Source organism: Lepisosteus oculatus, chromosome 2 (assembly GCF_040954835.1).
Source record: "Lepisosteus oculatus isolate fLepOcu1 chromosome 2, fLepOcu1.hap2, whole genome shotgun sequence".
Lineage (NCBI taxonomy): Eukaryota > Metazoa > Chordata > Actinopteri > Semionotiformes > Lepisosteidae > Lepisosteus > Lepisosteus oculatus.
In genome coordinates, this window is record NC_090697.1 from 75,238,575 (window position 1) to 75,258,828 (window position 20,254).

General features: G+C 56.1%; 1 protein-coding gene across 4 annotated transcripts in view; it reads left to right on the forward strand.

Moving 5' to 3' along the window:
- Positions 1 to 20,254, forward strand: part of prickle3 (prickle homolog 3) — a 40,771-nt gene that overhangs the window by 16,614 nt on the left and 3,903 nt on the right. For 2 of the 4 annotated variants that reach the window (XM_069183661.1, XM_069183653.1), the window contains exons 3-10: positions 11,356 to 11,539; positions 13,062 to 13,175; positions 13,620 to 13,757; positions 14,292 to 14,495; positions 16,016 to 16,202; positions 17,410 to 17,697; positions 18,111 to 18,410; positions 19,567 to 19,992. In XM_069183661.1, the coding sequence (XP_069039762.1) occupies positions 11,356 to 11,539; positions 13,062 to 13,175; positions 13,620 to 13,757; positions 14,292 to 14,495; positions 16,016 to 16,202; positions 17,410 to 17,697; positions 18,111 to 18,410; positions 19,567 to 19,992 (1,841 nt within the window). Of the gene's footprint in view, positions 1 to 9,207; positions 9,279 to 10,132; positions 10,424 to 11,355; positions 11,540 to 13,061; positions 13,176 to 13,619; positions 13,758 to 14,291; positions 14,496 to 16,015; positions 16,203 to 17,409; positions 17,698 to 18,110; positions 18,411 to 19,566; positions 19,993 to 20,254 lie in introns of those variants that run through there. The other 2 variants (XM_069183681.1, XM_069183670.1) reach the window with 2 other exon arrangements.

Consider the following 20,254-nt stretch of genomic DNA (forward strand, 5'->3'; position numbering starts at 1 on the left):
TCCAGTCTCTGTGGCCAGGCTGTGGTGACTGAGCCTGTCCTCTCTGGACAGCCAGGGCTGCCTGTGTCCAGTTTCTATGGCCAGGCTGTGGTCACTGAGCCTGTCCTCTCTGGACAGCCAGGGCTGCCTGTGTCCAGTCTCTATGGCCAGGCTGTGGTCACTGAGCCTGTCCTCTCTGGACAGCCAGGGCTGCCTGTGTCTAGTCTCTATGGCCAGGCTGTGGTTGCTGAGCCTGTCCTCTCTGGACAGCCAGGGCTGCCTGTGTCTAGTCTCTATGGCCAGGCTGTGGTCGCTGAGTCTGCACTTGGTCAGGTTCTGTTTCCTCTTGTTGTCTCTCACCCTTGTCATATTCTCGACGGGTGGGTGCTGTCTGTTCAGGGGCTGGTAGCATTCCAGTTTGTTTGGATTCTGCTGTCATGTGGTTGTCTGTGATTGATGCTGCTGTAGCAGTGCTGTCCTGAGGGCTGGCTGCTGCCTGTGTGAGCCGGTGCTGTGGGCTTCAAAACCAGCTGGCTGAGGGGGCTCGTCTCGGGGCTCCTACGGGCCTCCTGCTGGTAGGCGTTACTGCTGTATTCTGTATATTGATTAGCAGTGGTTATTGGCTCAATTCGGACCTACACATATTGATAGGTGTTTTTTCTCTGCACGTGCACACTGTTTTTTTACAGAGCTACAGTGTGTGTACAAGACTTCTCTCTCCCGGTTCCTCCTCTCTCTCTCTCTGCATCAAATCCTCTCTCCCTGTTCCTCCTCTCCCTCTCACTGCAGTTAAAGCCCCAGGCGGGCCGAGGGTAGAGGGCTGAGTGTTATTTTTGTGGCAGCTATTTTCCAAGCCGTTTTATTTCGGATATCCTGTGGGGAATCTCGCTCACACTCCCGTTCTCTCTTTCCGATCTGTTTTGGCCGTGTGCCTGGTGTCCCTCTACGCTCTCGGCCTCCTCTGTCTGTTAATTAAAAAGCCCTTCCTGTGTCCACAAACACACCTCATCAATCTTCTCCCATTGAGGGAGGAGGGGGGCGGGCTGTGTCAATGGACCAGTTGCCCCGGCTGTTCCCCTGCTGCTGTGGGCCCCCAATCCGGTTAGCATTAACCCCACTGCTCCCCGAGGGGCACCCCTGACATGGCGAAACAAAAGGGTGATTAGGTGGCTTTAAAGACAGGGGGCCAAACGCATTAGTGCTCATTTCTCTCTCCATCAGCAGCTACTGACACACGACAAGCAGGGCCCATCTGTGTCCCTGTCCCGCCCTGCCCTCTCCCCACTGTGTGCTGGTAACTGGTAACGGTAACGGCTGGTAACTGGTAACGGCTCGGCTGCGCGGAGCTGGTGGGGTGCTCTCTGAGAGCCCCAGAAACGCAGAGTCCGCTCCGCACCTCTCAGGAGCGGCCTTACAGCTCTGCGGTGTCCGATACAGGGGTTCAGTCCTGGCCGAGCTCTCGGTTACACAGCCGAACCCATCCATGACCGGATAACAGGATTAGTTTGAGCTCTTTAATTGCTTTGTTTGTTTCTGCGGGTTTTCGCACAGGCTGGCCTTCTATTCGCGGCTGTGGGTAAGCTATTTAAGATCTCCAGCTGCTGAGCAGTAAACAAATGATGCAACGGGTCCGATCAAGCAGCTCGTTAGCCTAATTGAGGAGTCGCTTAAGGAAAGAGCGTGGCAGGAACGAAGCTCAGGAGGTGTGGGGTTTTCCAGGAGCACAGCTGGGGAAACCTCTGCATGATAGCTGTCCGGCCTTTTGTGACCCGAGGTCGCCTTTTTAAAAAATCCTGAAAAAAACTTCTTTCATCCTTGTCAGGGACGTGAAATGATCCCTGAGAATTCCCACTCCAGCTGCTGCACGCCCAGCAGAGCTTCACTGTCGTGGTCGAGTTCATGTTTCACAACGGGGCGTCCTAAATCCAGGCTTATGTCCTAAATCCTGAGGTTGGCCCTCACAGGGGATGAATGGATTCCTGCTAATGCACAGATGGGCAAATGAGAAGAGGCATTGCTACCTAACGCGCTTGGGGCACTTGTGTGGAGTTTGCATGTTCTCCCTGGGTTTGTGTTTTTTCTGATTTACCCTGGCTTGCTCCACTGAAATACTAGACAATAATATTCTGTAACTTCTTATTCTTGACTGGCTCAGCCCCAATTGTTAATGTACTGTGTGGAGTCAAGGAGCTGGGGGTAATAAATGGACTTAGGGAGCCTTCACCCCTGCAGTGTGGCCCATAGACAATGCTACGCTCTCGCCCTCACTGTGTCCAGCCTGAGAGCACCAGGGGCTGACCTCTGACCTCTCGACCTGCAAAGGGTTCTGAGATCTGAGCAGGATCAGCCCACACAGCACGAACAACACAGGGCCTCAGGTCAGGCTGCACAGGAAGAACACAAGAGCGTTTGCAGACAAGAAGAGGCCATTCTGCCCCTGCGGGTAGTTAGTAGTCGATTTGATTCCAGCATCTCATCCAGATGATTCCGGATATCGGCTTCAAAGACGCAGCTGGGCAGCTTGTTCCCCACTCCCACACCCCTTTGTGTAAAGAAGTGCCTCCTGTTCTTGGTTTTAGATGCTCTTCTGTGTTGTTTCCACTGGTATCCCCTGGTTGGCTCTGCTGATGCCTTCGAGGAGTTCGAACACCCCTCGTCTTCTCTGATCGAGACTGAAGCTGTAGAGCTGTCAGTGTACCTGGTCGCTCTTCTCAGGATTGTCCTTTCCATAACGTAGTGACCACAATATACACAGTATTCTAAACGTGACCTAACGGGCCCGTTACTCCATATTCATATCCCATCCCTCGGTTTAAATTCTGCACCTTTAGCCCGGTCTCCCAGCGCCGTGTCTGTGCTGCAGTGACTTTCCTCGTCGTGTCAGGTCCGTCTCCTAGCTGGACGCTCGCTGGTTTGCGTTTCTGCGGCCTGTGTGCAGACCCCAAGCCTTGCCGGGCTGGGAGTCGGGGGGCCGAGGGCGTACTCCGGCGTGTGTCCCCCCTCCCAGCCGGTGACCGCTGCCGGGGGCAGTGACGGACGGGCCGCGTGGACAATAGGGTCTTTGTTCAGGGTGTGTGACGGACAGCTCGTCGGGGGGTATGGGGGGAGAGTGTTGTGAGGTTCGACAATGAGAGAGACCTGCAAGGAAAGAGAGGATGTGAAGGCCTGTCCCAGACTCCCGTCTGCTCGCTCGCTTCGGCCACCGGGGGGGGCTGCTCCCTGTGCCGAGTGGCCTCCGGAACGACGAGAGCCACTCGAACCCGGACACTGGCCCGGGGGAGGCCCCTTCTTCCTGCTGACTCTGCTCCACCTCCCGTTTCCAGCTGTGAAATAATGCAGCCACCCCCCCGTACCCCCAGTTCCATCCCCGGGCGGGCTGGGCAAGTCGCCCATCGGATCGGGATTTTGTGTGCAAGGATAAAAAGTAGGAATCCGGAAGCTGTTTGGGAAAGAAATGGGATTTCTGCCAGCTTGTTTGTGTTTCCCTTCAATAGACTGTTTACTTTCCAGGTGGATGAGTGGGTGACTGAGGCTGTCAGGGTCTGAGTACAGTACATGTTCTGACTGTGATACGCTAAGCAGTAATTTGCTTGGTGTGTGATTTTCTCCAAAGCGATTTTACCCAGCAGGATGTGTGCAAATGCATTTATCTCGAGGAGTCTGAGAGGGTTAACTTGCTGATGGGTACACGGGGATTTGAGCCCGCAACCTTCCTAAAACGAGACCAGGGCTTGAACCACTGCTTCCAATTTATAGCACTGGCTGGGACTCGAACCCGGAACTCCCAGAGGCACAGCGGGCACTATCTCCAATGCCTTACAGAGAGCAGAATAAAATATAAAATCTCCTAGAAAATAGTTTTCTCTGTATTCCAGCCTGCCCGTCTCTGTAGGGCCTGTGAATTGGATCCGGGATTCGGCTCCTGTGCCCAGATCACACCTGTGGGTGTTTCAGGCAGAACAATTTAGGGGACTCGGTGCTAAAACACTGCTCTCCCCACCCCCCTCCTGCATTCTTGCAATTCGCACCCTCAACAGTCTAGTTCGACACAATGGAAGAGACGCCTGTAACCTGGGCTTCACGATGACGACTGGGAGAGCTCTTGCCCTCCGAGAACTGCCCCCGGGGAGTCACTGTGTGTCAGGGGGCACACTGCGCCTGAGTGCCTATTCTGCAGCCAGCCCAGGCCCTCGTCTGCAGCGCTGGGGAGGGGTGAGAGTGGGAGGCACGGAGGAGGGCTGGGGGGGTGTGTCCGGTCCATTGTGTGTGCCGACAGCGCTGGCTGCAGAGAAAAAGAGCTGTCCCACAGAGCTCTGAAAAGGGACAGGGCCATTTTGATAAGGACACAATGAGCGTCGTCCCGCAGAGCCGCCACATCACAGCGCTGTGCTTCCCCACTGCTGCCGGGGCCAAGAGCCAGTGAACCGGTTCAGTTACTGGCCGGCGAGAACAACAAGTCTTCCTCTCGGTCCTGGATTGCAAGAGTAGCAGCCTGGGTTTCTGTTTCCGGACGGGCCATGTTTGAAAGGCAGAATGGATACCTGTTGGAGTTGGAGCAGAGGTAAAGAGGGGGAGTTTCTCATTGTCTCTTGCCTGTGTGTGAAGTTGCTGTGTCATTATAGTTCTCTGGTTTAATGTGGTTTCCTTTGGTAAAAGGTATAAGACGGCCAGGTTTGCTCTGCAGTCCTGTTCTATATAGCGCCTTTACAGGTTGAGTCCCAGAAATGCTTGGGATGGGCAGAGGTCAGCAGTAAGAAAGAGTGGCTGAATTGTGCTGGATTGTCATCGCATAACTCCCCTGGGCAGTACTGATCACTCACTTGTTTAGAGCACAAACCCTAGTAGTTCATGTTGACAGAAAAGTTTTCATATGAATTCTGGTATTAAGCCTTGCCTGAGCTGGAGAGTCTTCATCATCTGCCAGTTTCTTTTAATGTAGGACTGTTGTCTTCATCGTTTCTGCGGCGTAATGTTTTAAGAGTGCAGTTTTGGAATCTTGGGCGGAAAAAAACTAAATCTTGGACTCCCACCTAATTCACAGAGGTGTAAGTCAGACGTGTTTCTATGATGTACCAAAACAAGACACCCTGGGTTCTGTTCCAGACCTGGGGTGCTGTCTGTGTGGAGTTTGCATGTTCTCCCTGTTTGTGTGGGTTTCCTCCAGGTGCTGCCGTTTCCTCCCACAGGTCCAAAGACATGCTGGTGGGTTAATTGGCTTCTGGGCAGACTAGCCCTGGTGTGAGTGTGTCTGTCCTGCGCTGGACTGGCGTCTCATCTGGAGTGAGCCCTCCCTTGTGTTCATTGTTCATTGGTTAGAAAATGGATGGGTGCAAAAATAAGATGCTTTTCAGCCCCTCGCTGGGGTCTGCATTACAGGGGAACCCAACTATGTGTGACTTTCACTAGTGTGCTAACAGCTCCTGAAGTGCTGTGGACTGGGTGCAATTTGCACCTTTTTTGTGTCGACTACACATGGGGGCCGTTGCTGGCATTGTGTGGATAAGGTACCCCCCCCCCCCCCCGCTGAAGAAATCTAATCAAAGTTTATTTATCAAAGGCACAACAATACGGCGTGCAGCAGTAGTTGCTGGCAATGAAATGTCTTGACTGATAAACCCCTCTGATCTCTGATGAAGAGGAGCTGCTGCTGAGCTGAGGCTGAGGCAGATAGGAGACTGATAAACCCCTCTGATCTCTGATGAAGAGGAGCTGCTGCTGAGCTGAGGCTGAGGCAGATAGGGGACTGATAAACCCCTCTGATGCCCACAGCAGCTCGCAGGATTGGGAATTCCGGCTGATGTCTTTCCCTGGCCTGGTATGGGGTATGAAAGAGCACGTGTTCTTAAAACTGTTTCTGGGCTGCTGGGTGGGATGTAGGCAGCTCCAGGTTTTACGACTATGGTTTTCTTCGAGATTAGTCCTGATTTTTCACCCTTCACCCGAGCAAACAGGTTTGTCTTTGAGTTATTTGTTTCTGTCTATCGCTTTTCCATCTACGGAGAGCACATTACAATTATGAGATTAAAAAAAACAGAAGCCAAACTGTCTTAAAACCATCAAACTGGAGTTCCTGCGCCTGGGAGACGTCTACAATCTGATCGATACGGGTGGGCACAGAGTGCTGTAAAGGATCATACACCCTAAGACTGCCTCATCTTATTGTGAAGCTGAGACCTGGGTGGCTCAGTGTTGCAGGATTTCATCTTCATAATCTTCATAATCCATCTCCCCCTGGAAATATGGGAGGGCTGGAACTTCTGACCGATTAAGGGAGTAATTAGCTTGTTAGCTCAGGAAGGTGAGAGTTAGAGGTAACAGTTCCCAGTTCTGCCCCTGCAGAAGAGGCTAGGTCAGCTTCATCAGCAGGGCATGAGAAAACGCAGTAGCGGTCTTAACCAGACCTTTTACAAACAAGTGTTTTATTCAAAATGGATTACTGCACTGCAGCCCCTCTGAAATCGTGCAGCGAGGGATGCAAGTCTCTCAGATACTATGTTCAGGTTAAGAGTCAATGAATTCAAGTCCCCTGTCAGTGTTCTGCAGTTCTGGAAGTAGCTGATGGACTGTAGAAGGACTGTGCAACCTGATCACAAGGCAGCATTCGTACAGCTGGCGTGCAGAATATCTTCTGGCTGTCAGTGCTGATGCAGAGACGAGCTCATGCCTCAATGTAGAAACATTGTGTTGTAACTGTCCTGTCTTTTCCAGACCCTGAGAGGTTTGTTTGGTTCTGTCTTGCCTTGGCCTTGAGTGCGCTGTCGTCAGGGGCAGAGCACGATCATGATCCGTCCCTTTCCCAGTCCTTTGGTGAACTGGTCCATACTGGGCCCACGTTAATGTTCAGTGAAGTCAATGCCCTGGCTCTGGAGCCACAGTGGGCTGAGGTAATGTGGCTTATATTGAAAAGTGCTTTTTACCTTGTGCTTTTCAGATCCAGGTGCTGCTGGGTCTTCTGGTTGTCATGCTGTGTTATAATAACATTCTGATTCTTCTGGGAGTAATACTGTGTGCTACACAATACTGAGCACAAAAAGGACCAGACACAAACCCAGCAGTTGGGATCTAGCTTGTCTTTGTCCAGCAGTGCAGGGCCTCACACAGATGCTCATGCACAATGCTGACGTTTGAGTCACAGGGCCTGGGATGTCTCTGATGAAGGACCACATGTGTTTGGGTGTGTTTGTTAGGTTTGTCACTTTTGTCCGGGGTTAAAGCTGCTCTTGCGCAGCAGTGTTGACGTCCTGTAGCCTGACCTGCTCTGGTCTCGGAAGCTCCGCGAGGCTGGGCCTGGTCAGTGCGGGGTGGGAGACCTCCAGGGAAAATCGGGTCCCTCCTGACAGTGGTGTTAATGGGCCAGGTGGTGGATCACCAGATGACCCACTGCTGGATGAAGAGGGACCCTTGCTGTGGGCCAAGTGCTTTGTGATCCATTGGGATGGACAGGAAGTATAATTGTTACTTGTCTGGTGGGGAGAGGGGCATTGGGCCAGTTACCTGGGCGACTCTAGACCAGTTAAGGGACTGGAATGCCCTGTGAAGGAGTACAGGCAGCAGGCTGTGTAAGCTGACTTGATTCACCCCCCTGGTCTTCCTCCTGTGAGCTCTGTTGGCTCTGGAGGTGTGGGTTTGTTTGGAGCTCCTATCCTGAGCAACTGCAGTGCTGGGTTTCCTGAATTACCCCCCTGAAAGTGAAGGGAGAGATGTCCTAGTCCATGGTGGTCAGTGATGCCCATCTTCCCTCTCCCTGCTGGAATTCTGAATGGAGCTCCCAGTCTGCATCCAGCCTGGTGGGCGGGGGGCGGGGGGGCATGGTGTTGGCATTCACCCCCACATCAGGTCTGGGATTGATTCGTTCCCTAAGTGACGCAGCATCCCCCTGGCCAATGAGAAGACACTCACTGGCCTCCTGCTGTGTGCTGAGGTCATGTGGCGAACGGCTTACCTGGACCGTCCCTTCAGCTCCAGGGCTGTGGGTATACACTGCGACTGTGCAGTGAGTTCAGATTAAGACTGTCCCACTCCAGGCTAAAATAATCTAAAGGTTAGTATAAAAGGTTAAAATAACCTTCTTTTAGGTGAAATCGCGATGTACAGAATGAACAGTGGCACGCCGGACAGAGGGAGCCAGGTGCCAGGTGGAAACCGGAGCCAAGTAAGCAGGATTGTCCAGGCTGGGGCGCTGGGATACAGCCGGGCTTTCCTCTCCCAGCTGTGGCCAGTGAAATACACTCGAGTCTCGCTGGCTCGTCGTGCAGCTCCTGTCTTCCCCGAGGCGAGTCACTGTCTGGAGCGGGGCTGTCCGAGGGGTGCAGGATTGTAGCAGGCACGCTTTGCCTTTAAAGACGCAACGGGCTCCCTGCTGTGAAAGGATGCCTGTTCTCTTCAGCACTGGCACCACCCATAGAGGCATTCCCATTGGAGATAAAAGAGGTGGCTGATAACATTCTCCTGCCGTTAACATTCCTGTCCTGTAATGTTTCTTTATTCGTTGCCTTCCTGTTTAAGGCCTTGCCTATTGTTAACTTTTTAAAGACCTTTCATAGTCTGTTGCGGAATCCAATCAATGCTTTCCCCCCCCCCAGTGATCATGAACTGTTTCCCTGCTGGCCAAAGTCTGCCTGGTCCCTTGAAAATCCAATACTAGCCCTATAGATTCTGTAGAGCCCTATATGTAAAGTCTCTGTGGTTGATCTTGGCACAGCTGGCTTGTTCATTGTTTGACATATTGATCATTCATCCGGCTTTGCAGTATAACCAAGCTAACTGCTAATGCGGGGCCTGGTGCCTGGTATCTGACCGTCCCTGGACCGAGTGTGTTCATGCAGGTGCCTGGGGCATTAGGAAGTTTCCTGCCTGAGCTGTTCAGGGGCTGTGACTTTGATCACAAGAGCAGTGACCTGAGTTGAGGAGTTCTCAGCTGCTCAGCTCCCACCCCTGGCTCAGGAGAGCGTAATCCCTTGATCCCTTGCATGAGAAACCATCCCAGACTGCTCCTCAACTACCCCCCCGCCCCTCTTCCCGGGAGTGAGACTTTTGACCTGACTTAAATCAAGCTTAACACCCGATTATGTGAAGTGGCAGGGGTCTCTTAATTAGGAGCCGAGCTGTCAGGAGTCATTATTCTGCTTAACCCAAATAACTGTGTCTCTAAGCCCGAGTCACACAGGGTGCAGTATTCTTGCCTCTGTAGCTGCTCGTCTCTGGCTGGGCCTCCTCTCTTCCCCTGCGTGTGGGCACCCCTGGGGTGACTCTGCCTGGACTCTGTCTGTACGGCTGCCTGTGGTGTCTGGATACCCTCTGTAAGTCAGCTCTGAATATTTTCTGTGTCGATCTCGCCGTGGTAGATCTGCGAGCCGTCTGTCCTCCGTTGTCTTTGTATGAAATTCGATCGCGCCGGGGTGATGCGGAGGAATTTGGCCGAGTTAAAAACACGCTTTCCCGTCCGAAAGGCGTGGGTGTCCGTTTTCTCAAGGTGGGGGGCGGGTAAGCTCCCCTGGCGTGGCTCCCCGAGACGGGGATCCGACAGAGCTGGCACCCTGTCAGACTGGGACATCGCCCGAGCCGAGCCCTGCCCCAGTTACAAGCTCTAACCCCGTCGTTTTAATTGTCCTGCTCCGGTCCTTGTAAGAGGGACCGCGTACAGAGGCTGGGGGAGCAGCGAAGGAACTGCTATAATCTCCTTCCCTGCTCCACCCTCTCTCCCCTTTAAAATTGCTGGTAACCCTGTATAATAAGAGCCTGTAATTCCAGAGTAATTAAAGATGAAGCAACATAGTGTTTCCTACATTTAATGTAATGCGGATGAAGTCAGTGCTCCTGACACGTATTCTAACACTTTCTTACATTCATGTAGCTGTTCGTCATACAGGATCTTCCAAATCAATACGTACAGTGAACGCAGGGAATTTTCTGTATCTGTTTTATCCTGACTTGTGAGAGGTGTGATATATAATCAGCGGCTGCAGAAAGTATTCGTACACAAACAGGTTTAATCCCGCCGTAATGATGAGAGCAGTCCTGCCTTAACGAGGCTGTGGTGGGAAAAGACCGAGCACAAACGGGAGCAGACACATCCCTGTGGGGAAGTGTTTCTCCGGGCAGGGCTCGGGTTCTCTGTCGAGGGGGAAAAAAATAGCGAATTTGATGTCGTGCGTGTGAAACCAGTGAGCTGTCGTTGAAAGGTCTGGTTTGGGTGACCTCTGCGCCCCGTGTGTGAGTACAGGGGCTGCTCGTGGCACTGCTGTCCTGATTAGGTGTTTAACCCCAGGAGGGAGAGAGAGGGAAGGAGGGCTTAAGATCCAAAGGGATGAAGAGGAAAGCTGCTTGGTCCATCTGCTCCCGGGCACAGACGTCTTTCCCGGAGGAGCTCAGTGGGAAAATAAAATCGGGCGGCGGATGTTCTGAGCAGAGCAGGCAGGGGAGAAGATGGCTGGGCACCAATGTGGTGAGAAAGGATGGAAAGAAAGAAGGAAAAGTCCTAAGACTTGTTTTCCTTGAGGAGACGGCGGAGACGGAGTGCTCTGCGTCTTGGGCAGGGGGCTCAGGGTTTTGCCTTCTGGGGGTCCGGTCCTCGGGCGGCCACGCCCCCCTAGTTTAGGGAGCGGTGTCTCTGCTCTGTCCTTGGACGGGAATATGGCCTCGTGCTGAAAGGTGCTGCGATGGCACTCTGATGATCAGGCTTGTCCAAGTGCACTTGTGCTCCTGCGCTTTTGTGTTTCGTGACCGTTGTTGCTCTGTGGTGTGTAGCGAGTGTGTGTGTGTGGCTGCTGTGTTTCAGAGCTCTAGGAAACGCAGTGTCTGCCGTCAGGGTGCTGCGCAGTGCCTTGTCCCGAGTCAGCCTGCTGCTTCCTGGTTTGTCTCTGCACCTGGGGAGTTCTGCTGATGAAGACCTCGTGTTTCAGAAACGAAAGCGTCTCCGCGGTTTGCAGACGGCGCGGCCCTTTTACGTTTTGTAGACTTGAAGAAATGCATCGACAGATTCCAAAACCCCATCTGTGGCTTTGATCCGTTTCAGGTTTTACTGCGCGCTCGTGCACAGCGGTCAGCGCCAAGAGCTGTTCGTCTGGGGCTTTTCTGTTTTCGCCTTCTTCTCTAAGTGCTGCTGTCCCACAGCATGGATTAGAGCCCTGGTCACCTTGTGTGTGGAGTTTGCACGTGCCGTTTCTGGGAGCTCCAGGTTCCTGATATGCAGTTGGGGTTAACAGCCCCCTTGTGTGCTGCCCCGGGTGTGGCCCTGACCTGGCCTGCCCTGCGCTGTGCTCCCGCAGAGGGGACAGCGGGTAGGCAAGCCGGGCAGGCGCCCTCTGTGGTGTGGGCGGGGCGCTGTGGGTGGGCGGGGCCGGTGCAGGTAGCGCTAACAGCTCTGTGTGTCTCCAGGAAGATCTGCCTGCACTGTAAGTGTGCCCGGGAGGACCACGCGGTGAGGGCCGTGCCGGGGGACCTGGAGAAGATGATGCTGAAGCTGGTGTCCGACTTCCAGCGCCACTCCATCTCCGACGACGACTCGGGCTGCGCCTCCGAGGAGTACGCCTGGGTGCCCCCTGGGCTCAAGCCCGAGCAGGTCAGAGGGCAGGGGGGCGCACTGGGGAACACTGGGGTGCGGGGGGGGGGTACAGGGAGAGGAGGCATACTGGAGACCGGAGGTGCACAGAGTGCAGTGGGTGCAGAGTTGGGGGGGCATAGTGGGGGGAACAGAGTGGGGGGGCGGAGATACAGAGTGGGGGTCCAGAACGGGCAGCTGATTGGGTGGGCACAGTAGGGGGGCGCAGGGGCGGAGATGCAGAGGGGAAGATGCAGATTGGGGAACAGAGCGCAGGGCTCAGTGGGCACCCAGCTCTGAGGAGCAGACATGTTCACAAGGAAACGCAGAGCACACCCCACTTCAGCCACACAAAGGAAGTCCAGCGTTTTCCTGTATAATTAATAAATGGCTTTAATTATTTAACTGTCGAGCTGTGTGCACCTTCAATGAATCTGTCTCTCCACAGGCTGGAGTTACACCATCAGAAGTGTGGAAAAATGTGATGCTCACTTATTAACAGGGTATCAAGCAAGATGTTAAAACTTGTGCAGCCCACATGTTGCCAACCAGTAAACCTGAGCATCGTTACTGTGGAACAGCAATCAAATATTAATGTGTGCTTTGGGGGTTAGTTGTCCTTTTCATTGTTAGAGCCCACACCCTCCCCATCTTGCACAGCTGTGCTGTGATCCCTGCAGTGGGAGACTGTCTCTCTTCATAATCACAAGAGCTGGTAATGTCCCAGAGGTAGTAACGCCCTGTGGGCACCAGGGCGGCGCTGTACTGGAGCCATCAGGCTTGCAGAAAAACAAAACAGACAGGGAATCTCGGCCTTGGAACACAGCCTTATGGGACTCTCCTTAAAATCAAGAGGGGAATCTGGAATATCTGTTTGCTTTAAATCAATACCCTAAGCCTGACACTTTCTACCCTGATCAAGATGCGTTACTGATGGGAACGAGAATGTGAGAATGTAATGGATAACCTCAGGGAGTGTGTTAAATGTTTTGGGTTTATTTAGCCTCGTTCCTAGTCCACTATTGGGACTTCCTCCAGCAAGGTATTCTGGGATATGGTCCCACAGTGTTGGGTTCCTTGTGGCAGATCTGTAAACACACTTGGGGGTCAATCATTCCAGCTCCCTGGGTCCACTCTTGGCATTGTCGTGGCCCGGTGGGACAGAGTTGTGCTCATCGGCCGTCAGTCGCACTGCTGCATCAGAGGAAGAGCCATTTCAGTTCACTCAGCTCTTATTTGCTCATTAGCTCGTTTGGTCCTAAACCTGGTTACCGTACCTGTGGTCAGGCTGGACATATCATAGTAAGACTGATACCGGGGATCTTCCCCATGGGTTTAGTACAAACTGGACCAGATGGAGCAGAAAGCAAGTGTCTTAAACCATGTTATACTCCCTCTTCTCTGTCTCCACATATCCACTCACTGTAAGGTTCCGCACTAGAAAGATTCATCTCCTGGTGTTGGCAGGAGTTACATTTGGGGGCTGAAATGCATGAAGTACTCTGGGCAGCTGTGACCTGTGAACCTCATTGTGTGTCTGCAGGTGTATCAGTATTTCAGCTGTATCCCTGAGGACAGGGTGCCCTATGTCAACAGCCCTGGGGAGAGACACCGCATCAAACAACTGCTACACCAGCTTCCAGCCCACGACAGCGAGGTAATGCACAGTGGTACATGCACACGTACAGCATCATGACTGAGGGCTGCTACAGCATCATGACTGAGGTAACACACACCCACTCCACCCCTGAGCAGAGCACAGAGCTGCTACAGCATCATCACTGAGGTAACACACACCCAGTAGTTAATACAGGACAGACGCGTCTTTTTTTTTTATTCTAACGTGTCGAGACCCTGGTGCTCTGACTTCCCCGGGCTCTGCACCAGAGGTGCCCGCCAGTTGTCTCGTCAGATTTGATTGAGAAATAGTGCCCTCTTGAGACCAGACACAGCACTCCCGGGCAAATCCCAGAACTCCGCTTCAAACCCTCATGGGCTGGCCGAGCGGGTCAGCGGGGGACGAACTCGCGCACGCCCGCTGCTTGGCGCCGCCCCTCCCCTCGCGGGCGCTGCCCTCTGACCTGGGTGCTCTCTCCCTCAGCCACAGTACTGCAACTCCCTGGACGAGGACGAGCAGAGGGAGCTGAGGCTGTTCAGCCAGCAGAGGAAGAGGGAGAATCTGGGCAGGGGGGTGGTCAGGCTCTTCCCCGTCACCATGACGGGGGCCATCTGTCAACAGGTACAGATCGGGGGGCAGGGAGAGGGGGTACAGGTAGAGAGAGGAGGAGGAGGAGGAGGGGTAGAGGGGGTACAGGTAGAGAGAGAGAGGAGGGGTAGAGGGGCAGAGAGAGGGGGTACAGGTAGAGAGAGGAGGAGGAGGGGTAGAGGGGCAGACAGGGGGTACAGGTAGAGGGGCAGAGAGAGGGGGTACAGGTAGAGAGAGGAGGAGGGGTAGAGGGGGTACAGGTAGAGAGAGAGGAAGGGGAGGAGGGGTAGAGGGCAGAGAGAGGGGGTACTGGTAGAGAGAGAGAGGAGGAGGAGGGGTAAAGGGCCAGACAGGGGGTACAGGTAGAGAGAGAGGAAGGGGAGGAGGGGTAGAGGGGCAGAGAGAGGGGGTACAGGTAGAGAGAGAGGAGGAGGAGGAGGAAGGTAGAGGGGCAGGGAGAGGGGGGGTGACTCCGGCGAGCAGATCGGCCTGTGTCCAGCGTCCGGCTAGGCGGAGCGCCGATCTTGACGGCTTCTCTGTTTCTCCTCGCCTTTGCCCTCCCTCCAGTGCGGCAAGCAGATCCGGGGTGGCGACATCGCGGTGTTCGCCAGCCGGGCGGGGCACGGGGCCTGCTGGCACCCGCAGTGCTTCCAGTGCGCCACCTGCAGCGAGCTGCTGGTGGACCTCATCTACTTCTACCAGGACGGCAAGATCTACTGCGGCCGGCACCACGCTGAGAGCCTCAAGCCGCGCTGCCAGGCCTGCGACGAGGTGAGCGCCCCTCCCTTCCTGCCGCGGTCTCCCCGTCCCCCATCGGCGCCGCGCCCCTCCCTTCCTGCTCCGGTGTCCCCCGTCCCCCATCGGCGCCGCGCCCCTCCCTTCCTGCTGCGGTCTCCCCCGTCCCCCATCGGCGCCGCGCCCCTCCCTTCCTGCTGCGGTGTCCCCCGTCCCCCATCGGCGCCCCTCCCTTCCTGCTGCGGTGTCCCCGTCCCCCATCGGCGCCGCGCCCCTCCCTTCCTGCCGCGGTCTCCCCCGTCCCCCATCGGCGCCCCTCCCTTCCTGCTCCAGTGTCCCCCGTCCCCCATCGGCGCCGCGCCCCTCCCTTCCTGCTGCGGTGTCCCCGTCCCCCATCGGCGCCGCGCCCCTCCCTTCCTGCTCCAGTGTCCCCCGTCCCCCATCGGCGCCGCGCCCCTCCCTTCCTGCTCCAGTGTCCCCCGTCCCCCATCGGCGCCCCTCCCTTCCTGCTGCGGTGTCCCCCGTCCCCCATCGGCGTCGCGCCCCTCCCTTCCTGCTGCGGTCTCCCCCGTCCCCCATCGGCGCCGCGCCCCTCCCTTCCTGCTCCAGTGTCCCCCGTCCCCCATCGCGCCGCGCCCCTCCCTTCCTGCTGCGGTGTCCCCCGTCCCCCATCGGCGCCCCTCCCTTCCTGCTGCGGTGTCCCCCGTCCCCCATCGGCGTCGCGCCCCTCCCTTCCTGCTGCGGTCTCCCCCGTCCCCCATCGGCGCCGCGCCCCTCCCTTCCTGCTCCAGTGTCCCCCGTCCCCCATCGGTGCCGCGCCCCTCCCTTCCTGCTGCGGTCTCCCCCGTCCCCATCTCGCCGCGCCCCGGTCGTTGCTGGTGAGGACTCCCCCGGGCCTGAGTACACCCTACTCTGCTGTGCCACCGTGACACCCTCCCCGCCCGCGGGGCTCCCGAGTCCGAACGTTTCGCCGAGCGTGGCCCGCTCTCTCCCGGAGGCAGGCCTTTCCAGGACAGCTGCCAGGCTTTGGTTTTGGAAACCAGCCTCCTTGATCCATCTGTTTCCAGTTCAGGTCGCGGAAAAGCTGGAGTCTATCCCAGCAAGCAGAAAGGCTGGATACACCCGGGACAGGACGCCAGTCCATCACGGGCCAGACACACACACACACACACACACACACACACACACACACACACACACACACACACACAGGGCCAGTTTTCCCAGAAGCCAGTTGGCCCACCAGCATGTCTTTGGACTGTGGGAGGAAGCCCATGCAAGCCTAGGGAGAACATGCAGACTCCACACAGACTGTGCCCCAGGAAACAAACCCAGGGCCCCAGCGCTGCTCCACTGTGCCGCCCAGCATCATTCATCTCTGAACGAAGTTAAAGATGTTGGCCATAGACCTTTCTCTCCATCTGCGATGACCCTCGTGAGCACTTAGCTAGTGGTTGGGATTGAAGAGCTGGACTGGGGCCGCGGTGAGGGGTCTCCTGGTTCGGATTCGCTGTCCCGCTGTCCGACACGCTGTTTCTCTCCCCCCCCCGGAGCAGATCATCCTGGCGGACGAGTGCACGGAGGCCGAGGGCCGCCACTGGCACATGAAGCACTTCTGCTGCTTCGAGTGCGAGACGGCGCTGGGCGGCCAGCGCTACATCATGAGGGAGAGCCGGCCCTACTGCTGCGCCTGCTACGAGGCTCTGTACGCGGAGTACTGCGACACCTGCGGCGAGCACATAGGTACAGCGCCGCCCTGTCCCGAGACAGAGACCCCCCCGGCTCCTGAGCCGTCCCTGTCCCGAGACAGAGACCCCCCCGGCTCCTGAGCCGTCCCTGTCCCGAGACAGAGACCCCCCCGGCTCCCTCTCTGTCCGTGTCTGAGACCCCCCCGGCTCCTGAGCCGTCCCTGTCCGAGACAGAGGTCCCCCCCCCCCCCCCCCCATCCCTCACTCCGTCCGTGTCCGAGACCCCCACCCGGCGCCTGCGCCATCCCTGTTCGAGACCCCCCTGGCTCCTGAGCCGTCCCTGTCCCGAGACCGAGCCCCCCCCTGGCTCCGTCCCTGACCGAGACTCCCCCCCCCCCCCCCCTGCGCACCATCTGAGCCATCTGTGTGCTTTGTTGCAAAAGGTAGGTCTATTCTTGCTCTGTGAGTGGTTAACATCACATCACTTGATTGGCCCTGTACAATTTCTTGCATTAGGAGTTTGTCATTTCACAGACCCAGGTTAGAGTGCAGGGTCAGCCATTGTATAGCACCCCTGGAGCAGTTGGGGTGAAGGGGCCCAACAGAGTAGGATTCCTCTGCCGGCCGCGGGGTTTGAACTGGCAGCCTCCCAGCCACAGGCGCTGTGCCACCACACCACCCCAAGGATTAGGGTTAAGGAAGAGGATGTCTCAGCCTGGTCTCGGTTTACTACGGGAACATTCGAAACGTCCTTCACAGGAGGCGGATGTGAGGCCAAGCCGGTGATCTGGGACTGGAGGGCACGTGGTGTTTTAATCCAGTAAAATAGTGAGACGAAGTCTGGGGATCAATGAACTGGCCGTGTCGAGTGGCCCCCCTCTCGTAAGTGGTCTTGTGTCCTGTGTGTTACCGTTCACACATGGACATGGCAGGCGTCACGATTTTAATAGTGATGTTAATAGCCCCTGCTTCTCTTCCTCCTGCCTCCCTCTCCTCTCCCCTCTTCCTCCTGCCTCCCTCTCCTCTCCCCTCTTCCTCCTGCCTCCCTCTCCTCTCCCCTCTTCCTCCTGCCTCCCCCTCCTCTACCTTGAACTCCTCTTCCTCCTGCCCCCCCCTCCTCTCCCTTGAACTCCTCTTCCTCCTGCCTCCCCCTCCTCTCCCCTCTTCCTCCTGCCTCCCCCTCCTCTCCCTTGAACTCCTCTCCCTTGAACTCCTCTTCCTCCTGCTCCTCCTGCCTCCTCTTCCTCCCCCCGCCCCCTCAGGCATTGACCACGGCCAGATGACCTACGAGGGGCAGCACTGGCACGCCACCGAGTCCTGCTTCTGCTGCGCCCGCTGCCGCCTGCCGCTGCTTGGCCGCCCCTTCCTGCCCAAGCAGGGCCTGATCTTCTGCTCGCGGGCCTGCAGCCTGGGCGACGATCCCGACGCCTCCGACTCCTGCGACTCCGCCTTCCAGGGCGGACGCACGCCGCACTGCCAGCGCCGCGCCAAGGCCCACAGCGCCCCCTGCCGGCCGGAGGACCGCACTGCGGGCCGCAAGGAGAGCGCAGGTCGGGCTCCTCGGCGTCTGGCTTTGCTCATTTCGTTGAGATTCCGTCTTTTCAGGAGTTTTTCTTGTGCGTTTTCTCTCCTGACTTTCAGTTCTGTGCAGTACAGGGCTCTGGGATGCCAGAGGCGTAAACGTTTTTGTGTTGGACCGTGAAACTGACCGTGACGAGATTGCAAAACGGGAGATGCAAAAATAAATAGGGGCTTCTGCATTCTTAAATTGAGGGTAGCGATCCCTGTAGAATCAGTAACTTGTTCATTCAGTGTCTCTTCTCTTCATCCAGCGCAGCACATATGCCGTCTGCAGAGCTTGTGGTTGTCATGGCGACGCCACGGTGGTTTTTTTTATCTGACTGTGCGCTGCGTGACAAGCTCCTGACATTTTGTTGTTTCCCCTTCCTTCCTGACTCTGCAGCTCAGACAGCTAAGCCCTCTGTTCCGAACGGGGTACCCCTGGCCAACGGGCACCCCCCCAGAACGTCGCCTACCCAGCAAGATCTGCTCCCCAACGGCCTGGGTCCCGCTCCAGCAACAGAGCAATCCCAGAGCACCCTGGGGCTCGCTCACCCCACCCCCAAGCCTGACCGTCCAATCAGCTGTCTCGAGTTCGAAGGGGAACAGCCCCCTCTCTTTGACCACTCCCCTCCCAGGTACACCTCTCGTGGAACGTCAACCACAAGGGATTCTGGGACCACAGCAGACCAGACAGCTTCTGGTGAGTTGCTGGGGTGGAGGGGGGGCGCTGTGGCGTGTTGTCTTGTCACTACTGGCTCCGAGTCTACTTTTAATGTCCTGGTTCTGACCCGGTTCGGTGCATCTTTCTGTGGCTTCTGACAGAATGTGTGCAGCCTTGTCAGCCCTCTGGTCGGGGTCTGCTTCTAGATATTTACCACATCGATCATGGATCAGAACCTGTGATTCTTAAAATCCTGCCGCACAGATACCAGAAGACAACTGGCCGAGCGCGGCTTCACTACGGACAGAGAAAACTGTGTTCTGTCACCATCTCTCATCCTGCGTTTCCTTCCTGCGTCTCTCCTCCCCTTGTCTCCCCCCTGTGGTCTTCCGTACCCACCCCCTTATCCCTGAGCTCTCTCCTTTCTTCCTGTACTGCTCTGCATCTCTGAAGAACCGTGCCTTTCTCTCTCCGAGCACTGAGCCTCTAACCCAGACGTGTACAACAGAGAAAATATGCTCTCTTATTGGACATGTACAGACATCACATGAAAGGGGGTCTTTCCTGTCAGGCTGGACAGGGGATCACACACACGGCTGCAGCTCTATTGAGTTTCCTCCCCCTGTAGGACTGGGGGCCGTTCTGGTTCTGGCAGGAGTGGGAATTCTGGGATTAGATTTGTTATTTTGGGGAAGAATGTTTGTCTATTCCCCCGAGTGCTGCTCTGTGAGAAATAGAAAGTGCGTCTCTGTCTCTCGGGGCAGCCAGGTCTGCCTGTGTCTCCTAGTTTCTTTCTCTGATCACTGAGCCTGTCCTCTCTGGACAGCCAGGTCTGCCTGTGTCCAGTCTCTATGTCCAGGCTGTGGTCACTGAGCCAGTCCTCTCTGGACAGCCAGGTCTGCCTGTGTCCAGTCTCTATGGCCAGGCTGTGGTCACTGAGCCTGTCCTCTCTGGACACCCAGGTCTGCCTGTGTCCAGTGTCTATGGCCAGGCTGTGGTCACTGAGCCTGTCCTCTCTGGGCAGCCAGGGCTGCTTGTATCCAGTGTCTATGGCCAGGCTGTGGTCACTGAGCCTGTACTTCATCAGGGATTGTTTTTCCCTGTGGTTTCTCACCCTGATCAGATACGCGGCTAGTATGTCTTCTTTTTAGATCTCCTGATTTTAGTGTCTGTCTCTCTCTCTCTCTGACTTTAGTGGCAGAGCGGGACAAAGCCCCACGGTCTCAGCGTTACTCCATGCCAAACCTGGGGAACCACCTATGTCCAGCAGAGATCTGCCCCAGCCCCCCTCCCTCTGTGGAGCCCCCCAGCTCTGTGCTGAGACCCCAGCACACGCCCAGGACAGAGCCCCTCCCCCCAGCCCCTGCCGGCCAATTGTCTCGCAGCACCACCGCCCGCGTCAGCTTCCGCGAGCCAATCAGCAGCAGCTTCCTGGTGGAAGAGGACGACGAGGAGGAAGAGGAAGGGGAGGACCCAGAGCTCGAGCAGGAAGTGGTGGTGGATTTCCGAAAAGAGGGAGAGAGAAGCGAGGAGGCTGATGCACTTTCTGGCAGGAGGAATCGGCACCATTTCCAGCGGCAACCATTCCGGTCAGGAATGCCACCCCAGATGGAGCTCCTGGGTGAGTGTCCCGAGCGTCCGGCTGCTCGGTTTCTTTTCCCTGGGAGGAACTTTGGGGACGGTTTGCATTTCTCTGCTGTTCTATATAGATATTTAACATTCTCCTAAAAGTTTACTTTTTTGACACCTGGGCTTTGTTGTGTTCCTGTGTTCCCATGTTGGGAACAGGGAGAGAGGGGCACTGGGAAACACCAGGATGGGAACAGGGAGAGAGGGGAACTGGGAAAACACCAGGATGGGAACAGGGAGAGAGGGGAACTGGG